At 46.3% G+C, this 21646-nt stretch overlaps 1 protein-coding gene across 7 annotated transcripts in view; it reads left to right on the plus strand.

Annotated features, from left to right (window-relative positions):
- Ccdc57 (coiled-coil domain containing 57) overlaps nt 1–21646 on the plus strand; it is a 114519-nt gene that overhangs the window by 10112 nt on the left and 82761 nt on the right. For all 7 annotated transcript variants that reach the window (XM_023699207.1, XM_023699211.1, XM_023699210.1 and 4 more), the window contains exons 2-3: nt 6886–7294; nt 10882–10990. In XM_023699207.1, coding sequence (XP_023554975.1) covers nt 6894–7294; nt 10882–10990 — 510 coding nt within the window. In that variant the 5' untranslated portion in view covers nt 6886–6893. The remainder of the gene's footprint in view (nt 1–6885; nt 7295–10881; nt 10991–21646) is intronic.

The raw sequence follows: 21646 nt of genomic DNA on the forward strand, positions 1-21646 counted from the left end.
TGTGTGCGTGTGTGTGGCCAGCTCAGCCACCAGGGGGCGGCGCTGGCTGGCATGTGGTGCTGGGGGATTGAACTGTGGTCCCTGTGCTTTGCTAAGCTTGTTCTAAGTAGGTGCTTTAGACCACTGAGCCATCTCACCAGCCCCATATTTGTTCACTTTTTAATTTAAGGGATGAAAGGTTTATTTAGCTCACAGTTTGTAGAAAGTTAGTCCATAATCAGGTGGTTTCAAGGCAGGGTGGCACATGGCAGAGGGGCAGCAGTTCATGGTGGCAGAAGATAGCTGTTGTAGTCAGAGTTTACGAGGGAAACAATATGGGACGCATGATTTGTAAGATTATTTTATAGTAGTCACCCAAAGAGTGAAGTACAAAAGTGCAGGAAATCTGTGTATATACAAAAGACCCAAAGAATCCAGCTGAGGGTCTGGATCCCATGGCAGTGTCCTACATGACAGCTAAAGACTTAGAGCCTGTAACAGTATCCAGTGAGTCCAGCTGAAGGCCAGGAGCCCACAACAATGTCTCATGCAAGTCTGTTTCAAGGATCTGTGCTGGGAAGGCTCCAAAGTCAGTGGTGGAAGCTAGAAAGTCCATGCCAGCAAGAGGAAGGATCTGTGCCATTAGGCTGAGGAATCTGCACTGGAGCCGGGAAGCACTGCTCAAAGTAAGAACTAGAGCTCCCCCAAAGTGCACCATAGCCATTCTCGGTGACAACAGTCTTGAGCTCCTCCAGTGATGAGAACAGCCAAGTTTATATCAGGAAAGCCAGCACAACAAGCTCCTCCAGCAGAACTAACAGTCCTTGGACAACCAGCAGCCCCCAAATCTCTTCCTCTCTAGTTCTCCTTTTTATATTGTTGGCAACCATGCTAAGGTGGACCTTTCACACTGATTCAGTTTATCTGAGTGTTACAAGTTGATAATCCATTGCCAATCCATTGCAACAGCAAAAGCAATAAGAACAAAGAAAGGGAAAACAAGCCACTTTCTACCCCTTTTATTTAGTTAGTTAGTTATTATTTTACATACTTATTACAGGGTCTCATTACACAGATTGGACTCAATGATCCTCCTGTTTTCAGCCTCCCAAACTCTGGGATTACAGGCATGCACCACCACACCCAGTCTCAGTGTGCCCCGGGGGTGTGGCTGGCACAGCACGCCGGAGATCAAACCCCTGTTTATTTATTTATTTATTTAAAATTTATTTATTTGTTACAGGGTCTTACCTAACTTGGGTTTTAAAAATAGTTGCAGTGGGGCCGGGGAGATGGCTCAGTGGAATAAGTACTTCCCTGGCAAGTGCAAGGGCCTGAGTTCAGTCCCGGGTTCAGCCAAAAAAAAAAGTTGCAGTTACTCTTAGGCAATCAGTGAGGGAAGGAAATAAAGCTTAGAGACACAGGTCCATATCTTCCCCCCTGTAGCTGCCAGCTCGAGTCCCTGCTCTAGACAGCATGTGTTACCTGACTGCCTTGAGGGCCTGCAGATTGCTTATGAGTGAAGGTCATTTGTGTGTGTTCAGGATGGCAGCATTGATCACGCCAAGATTTTGGTTCTTCTGCATTGGAGACAGGTGACTTTTTATTGGATGCCAAGTGGAGAGTCAAGTGTATAGAGCTCTTCGGAGAAAGGATGCAGAAGGAAACTGCTGTTCTGAAAGTCTGCCAAGCATGTGTGCCCAGACAGTTGTTTATAAGCATTGACTCACTTTTAGCCCTTACAGATTGTCCTTTTGCCTACATTCTAGGATCTTAAATTGCTTGTTCTGTGTTAGGGTTAGACAGTGCTTTTTCAGTTAATTAAATGTTTATTCCGGAGCTGGTGAGATGGTTCAGTGGTCTGGGGCACCTACTTAGAACAAGCTTAGCAAAGCACGGGGACCGCAGTTCAATCCTCCAGCACCACATGCCAGCCAGCCCCGCCCCCTGGTGGGCTGAGCTGGCCACACACACACACACACACACACACACACATAAATAAATAAATAAATAAAATTTTTTTTTAAAAAACACGTTTATTCAAAAAAACAATTGCTTCACATTTTTATGCATCTGAACAGATGGGTGATTAATTCCCCTGGAGCTCCTGCAGACCTGACAGCCCCTAGCATATCAGTGATCTCTCACTAGGAGTCTGATGAGCTCATGCTCTTCCCATTTATGCAGGATATGATAGCTGCAGTGAACTTGCTAGAGAGGGGAGGACACCTCAGGGCTTGCCAAAACCTCCTGCCAGTGTATGTTCATCTGGGCCAGTGTGTACAGCTGGCCCTCTCATGGCAGAGGTGCCCACGTGGCTCCACACCCCCCCCTTTTTTTTTTTCAAAATTGAAAGAGTCTTGCTATGTAGTTTAGGCTGGGCTTGAACTCACTATGCTGAAGTTATGGGCCTATCCTCTCCCTAGATCAGAAGCTTTCAGAGGCCACGCAGTACCCTGTGTGCACACAGGGGAGTCTAGAGGAAATTTTCGACCCCTGCAGGGTTGAGGGCTCACTAAGACTAGCTGTGAGGAACTTCCTCTTGTTCCTGTCATGTGCTGATGAAAGCCTCCCATGCAGGGCAGCGGGCCAGGCTGTGGCTGCCCAGCCGCACTGTGCACTCTGTGGCTGCTGTCACTGAGGGTGGAGTAGTTGCAACCTATAAGAAAGTCTGTTGGCTGTGAAAAGACACCCACAGCCTGAGTCATTGGCTGTGTCCTTCCTCCTGAAAGGCCTGTTACTGGCCTGTTACTTTGCATTTGGCCCTCCAGCAGCTCTCTGTGGGCACTGATGGCCTCCACATGTGTTCCAGCCACCCAAGTCCTTGGTGCCTTTCATGTAGGGCTTCCTCTTGTCTGGCACAGTGTTCACTGTCTACAGGGCACTCCCTTTCCTCCTATAGAATCTGTGGCGCCTCCATAGTCCTGTGGGAGTATTTTGGGATTCTCCAGACCATTAACAATTCTTGTTTAACTTTTTTTTTTTGCAGAACCAGGGATTGAACTCAGCCCCTTGCGCTTGCCAGGGAAGTGCTTATGCCACTGAGCCATCTCCCCGGCCCCTAACTTTTCTTGTTCTGTTTTTTTTTTTTTTTTTTTTTTTTTTTTTTTTTTTTCTCAGAACCAGGGATTGAACTCAGGTCCTTGCACTTGCCAGGGAAGTGCTTATGCCACTGAGCCATCTCCCCAGCCCTCTTGTTCTGTTAACAGGAAACTATAGTAATGGTTTTAACTGTGTGCCTCATTTTTGTTGTTGATCTATTATAAAACTTACACCATTTGCTAATCATTTACTTTTCTGAAAAACACAAATATAAGAACACAGCAAACCCTCCTAAAATTATTCTTTTTTAAAAAATTTTATTTATTTCTGTGTGTGTGTGTCTGTGGCCAGCTCAGCCCACCAGGGGCGGGGCTGGCTGGCATGTGGTGCTGGGGGATTGAACCGCGGTCCCTGTGCTTTGCCAAGCCTGTTCCAAGTAGGTGCTCCAGACCACTGAGCCATCTCACCAGCCCCTAAAATTATTCTTGCAGGACAGAAAGATGCCCTGGATAGAACCTGCAAGTGGTTCCCTTCATACCTAGTCTAAGCTTCTTTATTAGACTAGGGCTCCACCTTCTGTCAACTCTAACAAGTTTGTGGTAGAAAAAAACCCACTGGAAGAATCATGTTCAGGAAGCTTGACAGCTGTAAGACTGTCTCATGCTAATGGCTTGCACATTCCATACCTTATCAAATAAGGGCTGTCATGCACACCGTACTGTCCTTATTCTCTGAAGAACCTTTGGGGCTGGTTGTGTTGTTTTATTATAGTTTCTATTTATTCCTGAGTGCAGACTCTAAAACCTATGTACAATCTCCATGTCTAAGTGTTATGGTTTGTGTGTAGATGTCCCCCTAAAGCCTGGTGATGTTTCTAAAGTCTTTTCAGAGTGGTTGAAAGGGTAAGTGACTGCTGGTGCAGTCCAGTGATTGAGTCAGCACTACCCTAATCCTGGTGGACTGGATATAGTACAGAGGACAGAAAGAGGCTGGTTTCCGCCTTCCCTGTCTTGCTTTTGCTATCTCTTCTACCGACATGAACAGTTACGCCTCTGCCACCCCACCCTGCCTGGAAGCCAGCCAATTATGGATTGAAACCTCTCTATAAACCGTGAACTAAATAAACCTTTCCTCCTTTAACTTTGAGTGTTGGGCATTTTGTCTTAGCAACAAGAAAAGTAACTAAGACACCAAGTATTGAAGTTTGTTTCAGACCTATCCCAGGTAGTCATGCTCGTGTCTATGGGGTGTCACACCACCGGGCAGGCTGGCCAAGTGGCAGCACAACTTTCCTACTGCTAGTCCTGCTTCCTGTTCAGTCTAGGCACTGCCTCCATATGTCTACCTACAAGTCAAGGTAGAAATCTTGAAATCAGTGGCAATCCTGGCCAGCTGTAGTGTAATAGCAACCCAACTCTTCACCATTAATTAAATGGAGCTTTCAAAAGCTGTCTGGCTTGTTCTAGAAAGTGTCCTACAGGGTGTGGTACCTGTACAGCTGTAGTCCCAACACTCAGAAGGCAGAAGCAGGTGGTTTGCCATGAATTTGCAGCCAGCTTGGCTGTATAAATGAGCTAAAGGTCAGCCTGTACTACACATTGAGACCTTGTCTCAAAACAAAACAAAAAATAAAGTGCCCTGCGGTGGAGCCCTGGAAGTAATGTAGACAGCTGCTTTTTTTCTGGCTGCCAAGAATTCATGGATTATTATTGTGTGTGTCTTAAGGATGTGGTTTAGTTTTGGATCACCTGGGAAAAAATCCTGTCCCCTTCCACCTCCTAACATTCCTGAATGAACTGCACTATAGCCCAGACTATTTCCTAATTGGTCTTTGTTCCCTTGGGATTCCACTCTTGTTCATCCAGAGGCAGCTGCACAAATGTGTCCACTTTCTGCCCCAAGAATTGGTGCACTGGCTTGGTACCCATGGCGCCAGAGCACTCCCAGCTGTGGAGTTGTCCCAGGGACATGATGCTGAGAGCGGTGTGCTGTGAGTCACCTGGAGGATCCAGGCCCCTGCCATCCCCGGTGACCTCACTAAAAGTCACCCTAAAGCTCAGGCCTTTTCACCTCTGTGTTTACCAAATCCTGAAGCAGAAAGTAGGTAATTTTGTGGTAACACAGGCTCTGGACAAGCAAGAATGGAGTCCTACACAGACAAGAACCAGTTGTAAAATGGTTGGGGTGTTGGAAGCAGAGGGAAACCGGGTTCTCAGGTGTGGGATGGCCTGAGGCAGTGTTTTTCCTGTATGAAGAAGACAAGCTCCTAGAGAACCAGAAGTGGCACATTCTTTGAATAAGAATCCATCCCTGCCAGATGCCCTTCCAGGTCTGTGGCTGGCACTCCTGGGAAAGTGCACTGGCGGAAAAGCCTCCAAAAACTGGCTGTGGGTCAGCTGGCATGAGGCAAGCTAGGGAGTCCCAGGGTGACTCCTACATGTCAGAAGTCATGCTGGGTGTGGGGACAAGGCCCGTCCAGGACAGGTGAGTCTCTAGTGTGCCCTGGCAAGGAGTGGGCTCTGCAGTGTAGTTGTGGCCACTCCCAGTCCCTGCCCCTATGGCAAATCCTCAGCAGAGCAAAGAGGGGAGTAAGAGGTCCTTAGACACCTGTTAGCAATATGACAAAGTAGTTTTATGTTGTTGAATCTAATAATTAAAAAATTAAACTTGGGCTGTGGAGATGGCTCAGTAGAATAAGCGCTTCCCTGGCGAGCACAAGGGCCTGAGTTTAATCCCCAGTTCTGCAAAAAATAAAATAAAATAAAAAGTTAAAATAAAAATCAAACTTTATTGTGTATGATGCTGTATGCCTGTGCCCAGTGTCCAGAGAAGCTGGGCCAGGAGGATACTGGGTTTGTGGCTGGTCTGACCAACTTAATAAGACCTTGTCTCAAAAAGAAAAAAGGATTTCCACATTAGTTTCTCTTTAGGTTCAGCTTTTTTTGCATGTTATTGCCTTACTGAAACATCAGTCCATGGTGGATTGGAAGTAAAAGATCAGGGGAATTTCTGTGGGGTGGATCTTCCAGGAGCCTGAGTTCTAGCTCTGAAGCTGAGTGCCCAGGGGAAGAGGTGCTGATATTTGGAGCCCTGTGTGGTTCTAGCCCTCGCTCAGCTTCTTAGCTGCCTCAGTTGAAGTGTGTGCACACCAGGAAACTTTTTTAAAAAATTTATATCTTATTAGTACATGTTTGTCATACATGGTGACCACCTTTGTCAGGGAATTTGTACCATGATGATATGTGCTTTGTGCTACTGGGGATCAAACTCGCCAGACAGGCGCTTATACCACTGAGCTATCTCCCCAGCCCCATGATGATTTGTCTGGATTCTTTTTTTACCCCATTTCCCTCCACTCACTTCAGCCTGTCTTCCAAGTATTTATAAAAGCTTTGCTTCCATTTTTTCCCTTCTATTCTCTTTCCCTTCCCTCCCCTGCCTCTCCTCTCCCTTCCCCTTCTCATATCCTTCCCCCTTCCCTTCCCTCCTGTCACCTTACCTCACCTTCCCATTTGAATATGTTCTCCTACTTCCCAATGCCTACTCTCCACTGTGCTGCAGGAAGCTACTTTGTGGAACCTAGCTCTGGTTAGTGTGCAAGCTGTGTTTCCCATCTGCCTTTCTTCACTCCTTTCTGTAGGGTGAAGTTAGGGTAGAGTGGCCCATGGCAAGGGGCAAGCAAGCCCTGGTGCTGCCTGGTGGCTCTGCTCTGCCCCTTCCAGAACCATGGTGCGACTATACAGTTGGTCCTGGACCCAGAGCTCTGTCCTGTATCTGGTAACCATGACTGGGGGTCTGAGGTGGACATTGGAGAAGAAAGGCCATAGTAACTGATGGTGCACACACTGCTTCCCCCTGCTACAGCTGCTGCCATGCTGAGCTCTGAGCAGGCCCTGAGTGAGCTGCTGATGCGCAAGGAGGAGGAGTGGCGCATGCTGCAGGCCCAGTGCAGCCAGCTGCAGGAGGCAGCGCTGCAGGATGCTCAGCGACAGCTGGAGGAGGCACAGGGGAAGTTGCGATGCCTTCAGGAGGACTTCATCTACAACCTGCAAGTGCTGGAGGAGCGGGACCATGAGCTGGAGCGCTATGATGCTGCATTTGCTCAGGCCAGGGCGCAGGAGGAGGCCAGGCAGGCAGAGGTGAGTGAGCTCAAGATAGAGATGGCCAAGCTGAAGCAAGAGCTCACCAGAGAGGCCAGGCGTGTGGAGGAGCTGCAGGAGCAGCTGCGGCTCAGGTCACAGGAGCATCGCCTGGAGCTGGACCGCATCCACAGGTGAGACCCTCCATAGTGAATGCCGTGGGCGCCAAGGGCCCCATTGCCTCCAGCTCCTGCCCAGCAGCTCAGTACCAGCCGCACGCACTGTACCCTCACTGTGAGCCCCAGACTCCAGGCTGCAGAATATGTGCCCTCAGCGTGGCAAGGATGCCTGTTCCCATATGATGGAAGCTATTCAAGATGCATTTAAATATGTTAGCTATGTAAAATTTGTTTCACTAATTATAGATATATTTTATCTTAATGAAACATGTTTGTTTATTTTAGTGGAGAATATATGTTAGTTTTAAAGCTAAGTTAGGTGATTTTAGGCAAGCTGACATAAGAACCTACAGCAGCCGTCTGCAGGTTGTGTTGGCAGGGCCTCCAGCATGTGGTCCCTGTCACTCACAAGTGTCAGCCGAGTCTAGGTAAGGCAGTATAGAAGAAAGATAAGACAGGCTTGGCTTAAAATCCTCCTACTTCCTCCCCTTCCCTGGTACCTCAGAAGTAGTGAGATTTGCTCCATCATACCCAGAATGGAACAGGTCTTATAGTATCTGTCATTTTTTAAAAATATTATTTATTTATTTATTTATTTATTTATTTATTTATTTATTTATTTATTTATTTATTTTGGTGGAACTGGGGATTGAACTCAGGCCCTTGCGCTTTCCAGGGAAGCGCTTATTCCACTGAGCCATCTCCCTGGCCCCCTAGTATCTGTCATTGTGTGTGGGTTCTGAAGAATTTTCCATGTTGTTACAAACTCCTAATTTGCATAACATGTTGTCAATATCCTGAGACAGGTTCTCACTATGTAGCCTAGGCTGGGCTTAAATTTGTGATCCTCCTGCCTTAGCCACCTGAGTGCTAGGATTACAGGCATGTGTCGCTGCGACTGGTTTATAATAGCAATTTAAGGTATTTAAACTTGATGACACATTCCTGTAATCCCAACATTTTGGGAGGCTGAGACAGGAGGATCACAAGTTTGAGAGCAGCCTGCCCAGTTTAGTGACTTAGACCTTATCTCAAAAATAAGAAAAAAGGGCTGGGGCTGTAGCTCTGTATAAAGGTTCTGGCTTTAACTCCCAATATCAGTGTCACCAACACGCATACACACACACGCACGCACACACACACGCACACACACACACACACACACCACTTTTTACTATCACAGACAGAATTTTCTTCCAGAAGATGACAAAGTGAATAATCAAAGATCCAAGAAAATTCCTGAGTTGTCCAGAGTTTACTTGTGGCCACACTGTGGTGGGATGTTGAGTTCCGCCCTACCTGGCTCTCTGCTGTATCCTGCTCAAAGGAAAGGAGCCTGAGATTCCCGCTCAAGAGGGACTGTTTGTGGTGGGCAGGTGCAAGGAGAAGGCACTGCATGGGTGGGTGTGGCACCATTATGTCCTATCCCACGGGTAGCTTCTGAGGTCCCTGTAGTAACTGTACCTGTCAGGCTGGTTGTGGTGCCACATGACTATAATCCTTACACTTGGGAGGCTGAGGCAGGAGGATCCCATGAGTTCCAGGCCAACCTGGGCTATACAGTGAAACCTTGTCCCCAAACCCAAAAATCCAGCTGAGCCAGTCACAGAGTCACTGGTCTCAAGGAACCCCAGATATCCATGGTCCCCCAGCAGTGTGTTGCAGGACAGATGTTAAGTGCCAGCTCCCTTAGTCACTGCAGCACAGTGCCACTATCTCCGGAGACCTGGGAGGGGTTGGGCAGTGGACCTGGAGCCACGTGTGGCTGTGGCCACTTGGGCTGGTTCCCACTGGCCCTGGGAGGGTCACAGGTGCGTGTGCACTGGGTATGGACCTTTCCCATGCATGTTTTGAATTTGAGGTAGTTTATATTTTTTAAAAAGTGTTTTACATCATTTTGTGACATGTCTCCTCAAATCCTTTGCCTAGTGTCTTTCTCCAAATCTGGGTCCTTAAATCCTCTTTTAAGTCCCACACTTTTCCCTTCCATTCTGGTTCCTTCCATTCAGGTAGATCTTTTGTCATTACCCTACAACTGCCTGGGACTCTATTCATTTTTTAAAAAATTTGTTTTCTCTCTGTTGTTTAGATCAGGCTATTTCTGTTATCTGTTTCACTAATCCTATCTTCTTGTCATAGTTGTTTTCTGCCATTGTACCCATGAAATGAGGTTTTTTTTTTTTTTTTTGTCTTTTTGAGATGGTCTCACTGTGTAGTTCAGGCTAGTCTTTTTTTTTTTTTTTATTTCAATATACATTTATTGGCCTGTAAAAGTAAATGCATGCTCTTTCTTTCTTTCTTTCTTTCTTTCTTTCTTTCTTTCTTTCTTTCTTTCTTTGGTACAGGGTCTCACTACGCAGCTTGGACTCTTAGGGATTCTCCTGTCTCAGCCTCCACAGCACTGGGATTACAGGCATGCGCCACCATGCTTTGTTTCAGTGGCTGGAAAAGAGTGGGGCCAGCACAGCATGTGGTATTGGGGATAGAACCTGGATCCTTGTGCTTGCCAGGCAGGTGCTTAGACCACTGAGTTATCTCCCTGTCCACATATAGACCTTTTTTTTTTGAAAACAAGTACAGTTCATAATTTTGATCTGAGTGTAGAAATCCACATTTAGTTAGTAGAGAATACGCATTTTTCTCTATGTTATCTCAAATATTGATAAAAACTTATTATAGACTGGTCAATAAAACACATTTGAACACATTTTAAATAACTGATACCATATAAACATTATTATTTTCCTATGATACAGTTGATGGGCAGTCAAAAGCAGTTATTTAAAAATTCCTCAGGCTAGTCTTGAGTTCACTTTGTAGCCCATGCTGGTCTCGAACTCGCAACAATTGTCCCGCTTCAGCCTCCTGAGTGCTGGGATCATGGGCCAGTGCCACCACTCCTGGCTTGAGTCTTTCATTTTGGTTATTGTACTTTCCAGTTTTCAGATTTACATCTGATCTGGGTACAGTGGCGCACATTTGTAGTTCCAGCTACTCAGGAGCCTGGAGCATGAGAATCACAGGTTCAAGGCCAGACTGGGCAACATAGCAAAGCTGTGTCTCAGAATAAAAATTTGAAAAGGAAGGTGAAATGGTATGGTTCAGTGGTAGAGTACTCTTAGATTATTTGATCCCTAGTAGAGAGAGAGAGAGAGAGAGAGAGAGAGAGAGAGAGAGAGAGAGAGAGAACAAACCCTCAATAGTGCAACTCAGTATTAGAGTGCTGGTTGAGCATGCTTGAGGCTATGGATTCAATCCCCAGAACTAAAAAAAAGAAATTGTTTTATTCTTTGCTCTATGTTTTATTTGCTGAGATCTGTTTTTTCCATGTTTTTTTTTCTAAATTGCTTATTCACATCAGTGTTGTCTAGGTGTTAGCCTGTGTTAGTGTGGTTGTCCTGGTTCTTGGTAGCCAGGCCCATTGGGAGTTGATTTGTGTACAGCATGGTCCGGTGCAGTAGGCAGGTCCAGGTAGGTGGAAGTTCCACTCCCTCTGGACCCCACTGCCACCACCCCTGCAAAAGCAAAGCACCACCTCCTCATGCAGGGACCCTGGTGAGTGTTCTCTGTGGCTTTATTAGTGCTTTGTCTGATTATCACAGTGACAAGAATGACGAGATTGACCACCAGCGGGAACAATATGAGAATCTGAAGTGGAGGCTGGAGAGAAAGCTCGAGGAACTCGATGGTGAGCTCGCCCTGCAGAGACAGGTAGAGCATCTGGACCTGGTCCCTGTTTCCCCACTCTGGCATCTAGATTGCATGGGGTTGTGGAGTGGTTGGCATTCTACCCCTGGGAAGGTCTCCTTGGACCACTGTCCTACAGAACGGCCACAGTGCTACTGCTATCCATGCTTGGGTGGTAAGTCCATGTCACACAGGACTCTTGCAAACCAGGAGAGTCTCCCCTTCCTCTGCTGGGCACTCCCAAAGGGCACACACAAGTGCAGGCTGGAAGAGAGGGCAGTGAGGCAGCAGTGGAGCCAGAGGCATTGGGGCCCTCTTCCCAGCTCTCGCTTGTGGTCACAGGGCTGCCTGGGCTGACTATGTAGCTTACATTTCTGTTCAGTGATACGGTCTTTCTAGACATGCCAAACTTTACAGCTTAGTGCGGCAGACAACACAGTTCATGATAGATGTTAGTTTTTCTTCAGCACAGCAGAGAAGCAGAAGTAAAAGGAAAAATAGGGGAGCTTTACTGACTGAGGACACTGAGAGGATCTGAGGGAGCTGAGGAGATCCTCTGACCTAAGATAGAGGGGCTTTGGGGTTCTGTGGATTTTTGCTATGGGCAGAGTTTGAGGGGCAGGTTCAGTGACAGATAAGGAGCTAATTGGGGTCTCCCTTGTGTCGTGGGAAAGGTAAAAGGACATGGTATCCAGGACTGGAGTGGTAAAGAAGAAGAAAGTGGCTATTGGGAAGATAAACTGTTGATGTTAGGATTCAGCCATGTTGAATCAGGGCCATAATAATTTAGAAGTTCGTACTCAGGCTGGAACCTATCGAGGTACCAGCTCAAGTCACGTGGTACTTTGGCTCATGGTCAAGTGTTCAGTTTACACCAAGGCCTAGTAGTAGGCCAAGAGCCGTCTTTCAAAAGGAGAGTAGGTGTCTGTGGATGATGTCAGAGCCAAGACTTTTCTTAGGATTCAAGGTAGACTTTTGTTTAATTGTCCTGGAAGTTTTCTGCTTGTTATAGTTTGGGTCTAAAATGCTCCCCAAAGGCTAGCTGATAGCCTGCGGGCCTGCGTTGTCCTTCCCCTGTAGAACCTGCCTGCCCTAACACCCCTGATCCCTTCATGTCTTCTTGGCCAAGTGGCCTAGAGGCAGAGTATCCTGAATTTGTTGCAGAGCTGGCCCCACTTCTAGGCCCACTGAAAACTTGCAGCTTTTCAGGTTACCCAAGTAAATGGTTGGAGTAAGGAATATGTTGCCTCCAAATTCTGAAGAGGCCTGCTAGGAATTGTGCATCTTCTTAGATGGGGCCAGATGCAAATTAGCCTTTACTTCCAAATGCATATATCAATATGTCCTACAATAGACCCCTGGAATTTCATAGAGGTAGAGGTGCCTGAATTTTATCACATGTATTTCTCACCTACAGATATGCAAATGTCTTACCTGTAAGACTAAAGCAGTGGCTACCTCTTGCTCACTCAGTCTAGTCAGTCTAACAGACAGTGTGATAGCTTTGTGCAGAAGGTCACAGTGATCATGACCCTTGTGAACTAAACTGTGACTTGGGGCTGGAGAGTTTACCCCCATGGTCAGGCAGGGAAGTGTGTTGTTGGCCTTGCCCACTGAAAGCAACCTACTTCCTGTCAACCTGTGAACAGGGATGGAGAAAAAAAGATTTGCCTGACAGCAGCTGTGTTCTGGGATGAAAGGATGCATTCCTTTACCTAAGCTGTGAGAATACATCTGGCACAGCAGCTGCAGTTGGAGTTGCCCCGCGGTTAAGCTTGCATTTGCCTACCTTCATTTTCCAAGATCTACTGATCTTCTGCACAGGCCAATAGGAGAGTTCAGTGGAGGTGTGGCAGGAGCCACCAGGCCTCATCTTTCAGGTCTTTGATAGTGGCCAAATGTTTGCAGTCCCTCCAGGGAAACCATGTTACTTTTGATTTGTTTTTTTCCCAAGTAGAGATTGTCCGTTGGCCTCTACATGGCCTTTCTGTAAGAATGAATGTGAGGATTCTACTCACTGCTAAGTGTGTCTGTTCCAGTTACATATTTAGGGACCCACTATAAAACACACCTGAGCTAAACCCTCTGCATTATCTAATGTCCCTAAGCTTCTTCACTGACTGGAGGCCACCTTGGTGACCCCCAACTCTTTCTCCCTGGCCCCTGATCCCTGACTCTTAGAATCATCATCATTTCAGAGCCAATATCTAGACGTCCCCAAAAGGTCTGATGATTTTATTTTCTTGGTGCTTGGTAAAAGGTCCTAAGTTCCTTGGAAGAAGGGTGGGAGAACAGATTGCACTGTAGCTTTGGTAGTGTACCAGGTTCCTTCCTCAAGGGACCAGGCCTCTTCTTCTTTCTAGGGGTTATGGGTCTGGAGACTGACTCACGTCTGAGAATGACTGAGGAGCCAAGACTTTTCTTAGGATTCAAGGTAGTCTTGTTTACTTGTCCTGGAAGTTTTCTGCTTGTTATAGTTTGGGTCTAAAATGCTCCCTAAAGGCTAGCTGATAGGCTTTGGCTAAGTGTTTGGACCATGAAAGTGTTAACTGCAGTGAATTAATCAGTTTCTAGTGGGTTAATGGCTGAATGGACCTTTAAGCAGTGGGGCCCAGTTGAACCGTGGGTCTTAGGCCATGGCCTTAGGGACTGGATCTTGGCCCTGGCCTCCTCTTCTGTGACTGTCTCCTTTTCTCTACTTCCTGGCTGACCCAAAGGGATCAGTTTTCCTCTGCCACACCCTCTGCCAGGTTGTTTCTGTTTCACCACAGTCCTAAAAGGAATAGTCAGCTGACTGTAGACTGAAATCTCTGAAACTGTAGACCAAAGTAAATTTTCCCTCCTTTAAGTTGCTTTTCCCAGATATTGGGTTCCTCACAGCAAAGAAAATCTAATACCTGTTCAGTAAGGCTTTGGGTTTTCTGTTTCACTTCTGATTACTGGTTTGCCTCTGCTCTTTGAGCACCTTGCCTTTGGCAGATGAGTGCTGCCAATTGTTCCTGCAGCCCCAGGGCCCAGTGAGTCTCAGTGCACTTAGGTTTTCCAGTCCATTGGCTGTGGTTTCCATGGTAAGGTCTGATCTAGAGAGAACAGTCAGGGAGCTTTGCAGGGTTGCTGGGGCTCCCTCACAAGTCTGTTTCTCAAGGTAGTTGTGAAAGTAGTATCTTCTGGATCTCTCAATGTGGCCAAGTCTCCAGTCACCATCTCTCTAAGCCATCGGATCCCTTCTTCTGCAGTTAAACCAAAGGAGTTTGGGTATTTCTAATCCACTCACTGGGACCCTCTTTGACATGCATCAGGCGGCCAGCAGGTGGAGCGTTCCTAACTTCCCCAGCTGTTGCATTAATGCAGTCTGTGCTGAGGCCCCACCAATAAACACTTCATTTAGCTCAGTAGACCCACTTTATGTTCCTTTCCCCATCTTCCCACACCCCTAACTAACACTTTTCCCCACATGTATTCCCCAGATTTCTGCTTGTTTCAGGAAACTCCAGTAGTTCTTTTAGAGAGTAGTGCACCTCCTCATGGGTCACCTTTGCATTGCACTCTTAGGGACCTGACGAGACTCAAATCTAATAATTGGTTTGCAAGCAAAGGAGGTGTTGGGGAGGTCCCAGAGAGACTAAGCTTCATCCTGGCAGATAACTGCCTTTGGGAGGCAATGCCTTGCCCCTTCAGGGATGGGGAGTCCCAGACCAGTGGGAGCAGAGGGGTCAGTGCCACAGTATGGAGACCACTGGTAAAAACAACTGTTAAGAATATTGGGCAGGCGAACCTGTGACACTTGTGGTATTTGTTTTACTTTAAGACAAAAGTTGTAATCAGGAGTTTACAAGAGAAACAACACAAGACACATAATTCATAAGATTATTTTATGGGCTGGCCAAATAGTTCAGTGGATTAAAGCACCTGCAAGCAGGCGCAAGGGCCGGGGGTTCAATCCCTGGACCTGCCATGCCAACCCTGCCCCCAGGGAGCACTGAGACAGCAGTTGAGCCTGGGCATGGTGGTGTGCGCCTGTAATCCCAGCTCTTGGGAGACTGTAAACAGGCGGATCATTACAAGTCCGATTTAGTAGTGAGATCCTGAGTACCCTGTAGAACTTTCCCTAAAATTACAAAAAAAAAAAAAATAAAATTAAAAAGCATCCTTAGGTGCCATTACTCCATTCCCCCAACATAAAATTGCTAACTTTCTGTCACTTGAGTAAAAAAAAAAAAAAAAAAAAAAAAGGTTATCTTATAATAGTCACCCAAAGAGTCAGGTATAAAGAGAGTGGAGGAAATCTGTCCACACACCTGAAACCAAAAGAAACCAGTTGAGGGCCTGGATCCCATGGCAGTCAGTGTCCTGCATGCATCCAGCTAAAGATTGGAGCCTGTGGCAGTGCCCTCCATGAGTCCAACAACCAGATGCCTTGAGCCCACAGCAACGCTTCAAGCACATCTGTCTTATGGGTCTGCACTGGGAAGGCCAAATGTCAGTGTTGGAAACTAGAAAGTCTGTGCTAGCAGGATAAGGGATCTGTGTCAGCAGGCTGAGGGATCTGTGCTGGAGGCAGGAAACAATGCTCAGCATGAGAACCAGAGCTCTCCTGAAAGTTACCACAGCCATCCTCAGTGATAGTGAGGTCCCAAGCTCCTGTAATGACGAGAACAGCTGAGTCTGTATCAGGAAAGCCAGTGTGACAAGCTTCTCCAGGACACTGAACAGTGCACAGGAAGAGATGTTCAAAGTAAGGACCAGCGGGCCGGAGAGATAGCGTAGTAGCATAAATGCCTGCTTGGCAAACACAATATCCTGAGTTCAATCCCCAGTACCAAAAAAAAGAAAAGAAAACAAAGTAAGAACCAGAGCTCCCCAAAAGTGAACCATAGCCATTCTCAGCAACAAGATCCAGTGCTTCTTTGATAATGAGAATAGCCAGGTTTATCAGGAAAACCAGAATGACAAGCTCCTCCAGGAAAACCAACAGCTCCATACAGGTTCTAAACTTCTTCTCCCAGTTCTGCCTCTTATGCTGCTGATAACAATCTTCGGTGGGCCTCTCACACCCAGCACCACACTAGTTCAGTTCTGCTGACCACCAGTTGTCAGTCCACCACAGATGTTAACTTATATGTTGTCTTTCTAAACTAAAACCTGAGTATTCAGGTTTATTTGCAGTGTTGGCACTTTGTGATAAATAAGTGGTTTGGGGTTGCAGTTTGAGCACTCATCTCAAAAAGGTTTGCTATCATTTTTATCAGGGACTTAAGCTAGGCATAGTGGTGCATACCTGTAATCCCAGAACTCAGGAGGCTGAGGTAAGAGGAATTGCTGAGTTCAAGGCCAGCCTAACTATATGGCGAGACCCTGTCTCAAAAAAATAAAAAAAGTGGGGCTGGTGAGATAGCTCAGCAGACTAAAGTACCTGCTTAGGCAAACTTAGGCAAATGAAGGGACTGCAGTTCAATCCCTGGTACCACATGCTGCTCCAGCCCCGCCCCCAAGGCAAGCTGAGCTGGCCAGAGTCCAAGCATAGTGGCGTACACCTGTAATCCCAGTGCTGGGGAGGCTGAAAGCAGGAGGATCACCATGAGTCCAAGCTGCACAGTGAGAGCCTGCATAACCACATACATATATACATACAGACATACATAAAATAAAAATAATAAGGAAGAAGGAAGGAAAAATATAGGAACTTGGGTGTCCACAGCTTCAGAATACCTGTATGGGCTGACACATGAAGTTCTCTGGGTGTGGGCCAAACATGATGCACTGGGCTGGCCGTGAGTTAAACACTGGTGATATTGGAACTAAAAGAGAGTAACTCCACTTCAAGTCCACCAGTACCTTCTCCCCTAGGAAACTGTACAAGGCATTCAGAGACATAAAATGACTCTTAGAACATGGAATCTTGGCTAGGAGGCATCTTGAAACACTCTGCCTCTGCCAGTATGCAAACTGGGTACTAACGAATACAGATCAGTACAGCAGGGCTTAATGCTATGAACGAGGCACTGAAACTGTTCATCTACCAGTACCAAATCCATACACATTGATGGGCGTCATTCTAGCAAGCGCTGCTTGGTTTATTTGCTTAAACTTGAAAGATGCCTTTTTCTGTCTTCTCCTTATACCAGCCATTCAGCCCGTCTTTACATTTCAGTTGGAGGATCCTGTCACAAGCATAAAGGAACAGTTCACCTTGGCTAGGCTTCCTGAAGGATTCAATAACTCCTACAATCTTTGGAGAGGCATTGGCCACTGACCGCAAAGCCTTCATCACACCAGAGGACAATTGTGCCTTGCTACAGTATGTAGATGGCCTCCTTATGGCAGCCCCAAATCATGAGGACTACTGTCCAGGAACTCAAGACCTCCATCTACTTTGGAAGGCTGGATATGAAATATCCAAGAAGATTTAAACAAATCTCAAAGGGCCTGACTCTGGTCTGCACAGAACACCAGGGATCAAACCCCTGCCATTGCACTCTGCCTAAGCAGGTGCGTTAGTCCACTGAGCTGTCAGGCCGGCCCTGAGCTGCAGTGTTCTTGAGCCAGGGAGATCTCGCAGGTCGCCCCCAGGAGACCCAGATGCTGAATACTTCACAGTTCAGAAGAGTTTCACTCTAGGAGTCCAGGAGGATATGCAGTATGACACTGGACTCTGTGATGGAGACTCAGTGTCTACAGAACCTCAGCCCCAAAGACAGTGCTGATAGCCTTGACAAAAGGCATATCTACATCCATCTCAGGCTGTCTAGTGAAGCACCAGTGCCCTGACTCCAAGTGTGGGTCCTGTCATCTCACAAGGCAGCCTTGTCCTTGGGAGCAAGGCCCCACTGGGGTAGCCCAGTGTAATTCCCGAGCAGGCGCTGTGGTGCTGGATGCCTTTGCTCATACGTAGTCCTGCTCCCCACAGTTGCTTTCCTGTTACTAATCCAGGGTCTTGCATGTTTGTCAACCTCTGGTTCCTCACCTCAGATTTGAGAAGATTTTTGTGTTGTTTTCTGCTTGTCAAAGGTAGTATTAATTCAATAGGGATAATGAGTCTCTCTCTCTCTCTCTCTCTCTCTCTCTCTCTCTCTCTCTCTCTCTCTCTCTGGTACCGGGGGTTGAACTCAGGGCAAGCGCTTATTCTATTGAGCTATCTCCCCAACGCTTCTTTTTTATATTTTATAATCTTTTTGTTAATTTTGAGACATGTCTTAGTTACATTCCTTTCAGAAACTCACCTATGGGGCTGGAGAGATAGCTGAGTGGCATAAGTACCTGCCTGGCAAACACAAGGTCCCAAGTTTGATCCCTGATACCGAAGGAGAAAAAAAAAGAAAAAGAAAAAGAAAAAACTCACCTGTGATCCCATGAGGCTTGGGGGGACTTCTAGATAGAAACCATGACAAATAGTGTTTTGCTAAATTGCTCAGATTGGCCCTGAACGTGTGATTCTCCTGCCTCAGCCTCCTGAGTAACTGGGATTATAGATATATACCACTGTGCCTCACTGATTTTCCTCTTGAAAAATGAAATATGAGATGATGGTGACAGAAAGTCTGTTTAACTTTTACTATGTATTCAAATTGCAGACTGTGGACATAAGTGTTAATAGTTTATGTCTAGATGTCCCCCAAAGCCTTGTGTGGCTATAGGGTTTTTTGGAGGTGGCTGAATCTAGAGCATGTGATTTGTAGTGCTTGTTGGTTCAAGGATGGGTGATTTCTGGATTAGTCCACTGTTGGATTGGCACTGCTCTAATCCCACTAGACTGGATATGATATAAGGGACAAAAAGAGGTGGCATACGCCTATAATCCCAGCACTGGTGAGGTTGAGACAGAAGGATTAATTTGAGTTTGAGGACAGCCTGAGTAACAAAGTAGGTTTTTTGGTACTGGGAATCGAATTCATGACTTCATGCTTGCCAAGCAGGCGCTGTGCCACTGAGCTATATCCCTGGCCCAACAAAGTGAGTTCAAGGTCAGCGTGAACTTCATAGTGGAACTCTGTCCCAAAAAGACAAAAAGGAAGAAAGGAAAAAAGAGAAGAGGCTTGTTTTGTCTCCACTTTGTTGCTTTTGCTGTCTTCTGCTTCTGTGAGTGGTTGCCCCTGGGCTACCCTGCCTTGGACCCTGCTGATTATGGACTGAAACCTCCACAAACTGGGAGCTTAATAAACCTTTCTCCCTTTAACTTTGGGTGTCAGGTTTTTATCTCAGTAAGTAAGACCACGAAGAAATCTTTCTCTTTGTTAGTCACAGAGTTTGTTGCATGGATATCCTAGAGAGACGTAGAGAAACGTCTGCCTCCAAACTGAGAGGAGCTGAGAGAACAAATAACATCTTGGACCAGTCCAGCTTGACAAGTCCCTGAGTTTTATGAGGACTCACTTACAGGAGCAGAAGACTTGCAGGCTGTAGCACCACCAGTGTTGCCGCCCCTGTGCTAGGTTTTCCAGGACACTAATTAAAAAAATAAATAAAAACAGGAAAAAAATCAAGTGTCCTTGGGAGACGTTCTGTGTCCTCTTCTGCCACGCCCTTCTTATTGGGCAGCTCTGTCGTCTCAGCAAGTGCTGTCCAGCCGTAATGGGGAAGGACCTTGTGCTGCAGTGTGGTGTGGCCTTAGCACCTGGTGAGGCCACTTCAAGATGGAGTTACCTTGGCTAGGGTTTGGAGTGTCACAGGCGGGGCCTGAGGGTCCCCGAGGCTGAAATAAGGATCTTGGAGTAAGTCCCAAGTAAGGAGCTTGGGACCTTGTAACCCACCCTTTTAAAATAAGCATGCAGGTTCACTTACGCCTATCTCAGAAAAAGACTTTTCAGGGACACATCAGTAAAAAGAAGCAGGAGAAACATTTATTAGAGAAGTTGTAGGTACCCTCAAGAGAGGTGTGATTGAACTGGGGTCAAGCACCTTTAGGACTCTTACTCATAAGGGTGCCCTGGGAGGGTATTCTTACTGCCAGTGTAATAGTTCTTTTAATTTGATTTTAATGTCTTTTAGATATTTATTTATAATCAGGTTAATTGGTCAAAGTATTGTATTTTTAACCTTGAATTTTGATCACCCTTTGAACATTTTGCTTTTGGTGTGGGAATGAGTACAGTAAGAACTGTATATAGGTAAATTGTTAAATCAATGTAGATCTGAATAGACCAAGACATGTTAACTTTTCATAAATCTGCCACTAGAGACTATAGTGTAAGGAAATGTATATGGTTTTCAAGTTAACCAGAGGTTGATTATGGTGGATTGACACCTGGTGGTCAATTTATAACACCCAGATAAACTGAACCAGAGCGGTGCTGAGTGTGGGAGGCCCACCTGAGGAGTGTTGCCAACAAAATAAAAAGAAACTGCAAAAGAAGTTAAGGTGTAGTTAGCGAACTGCTGATTCTTCTGGAGCTGTTGGTTTTCTTGGGGGAGTTTGTCATGCTGGCTTTCCTGGTGAACTTGGCTGTTCTCATCATCAAAGGAGCTCAGGACCTTGTCACTGGGAATGGCTACAGTTCACTTTGAGGGCATTCTGGTCCCAACTTTGAGCATCGCTTCGTGGCTCTGGAGAAGATTGTGGGAAGATGGTGCACTGTTCAATGTGCTGGGGAAGCTTCCCTGATGTGAACTCAGCAGTTATTATCATCATTGGAGCTTGGGACCTTGTTGTCACTGAGGATGGCCGTGGTATCTTGGGGAGCTCTGCTTCTTACTTTGAGCATCGCTTCCTGGCTCCAGTGCAGATCTGTCAGCCTGCTGGCACAGAGCCTTCATGCCGCTGGCACAGGCTTTCTAGCTTCCACCACTGACCTTTGGCCTTCCTAGTGCAGATCCATAAAACAGACATGCATGAGGCATTGTCATGGGCTCTTAGCCTCTGGTTTGACCCATGGGGGCATTATCATGGACCCTAGGTCTTCAGTTGACTCATGCAGGACATTGCCGTGGGATCCAGGCCCTCAGCTGGATTCTTTTGCTCTTTGGTGTATGGACAGATTTCCTGCACTTTCTTTGTATGTGACTCTTCAGGTGACTTTTATAAAAAACAAACCAAAAAACTATGTGTCCTGTATTATTTTCCTTGACTACAACAGCCAGGTCACAATGCAAGCCATCATGTAGGTTTGAAGTGGTGATGGCATGAGACAGGCTGTCTTCACCACAGCTGTGCTCAGGGCAGGAGGAAGCAGAAAGGCAGTTTCTGGGTGAGAGAACGGGTGGACCCAAGTATAGCTGAAAGGGACATGCTCGGGCATGCTGTTTGGGGAGTAAATACACCGGGCTTATGTTCTGAAGCTGCAGGATTTCTTTAAAGTACAATTTAAAATTCTTGATTTCCTGGTCTCATTTCTATCCACTTTTATTTCCTCTACGAAAGGAGGCCTGTTCCCAAATAGGGCTAAAGCCCCTGGAGAGAAACTGAGTGATTGTTGATGTATTCATTCATTTAGAAAATATTTTTTGAACACAAACTATGTGCCAGGGTCTTTGGGGTTGGACATGAACTGTGACAGTTGATTGGGCCAGTAATCGTTGAGGTTCTCGTGCTGTATGAGGGCAGAATTACCAAGCATACAAACATAAACCCAGGGCCGGGGAGATGGCTCAGTAGAATAAGTGCTTGCCTGGAAAGTGCAAGGGACTGAGTTCAATCCCTGGTACCACAAAAGAAAAAAAAAGAAAAGAAAAAAAAAAAAAAAAAAA

Source organism: Octodon degus, unplaced genomic scaffold (genome assembly GCF_000260255.1).
Source record: "Octodon degus isolate 3935 unplaced genomic scaffold, OctDeg1.0 scaffold00112, whole genome shotgun sequence".
NCBI lineage: Eukaryota > Metazoa > Chordata > Mammalia > Rodentia > Octodontidae > Octodon > Octodon degus.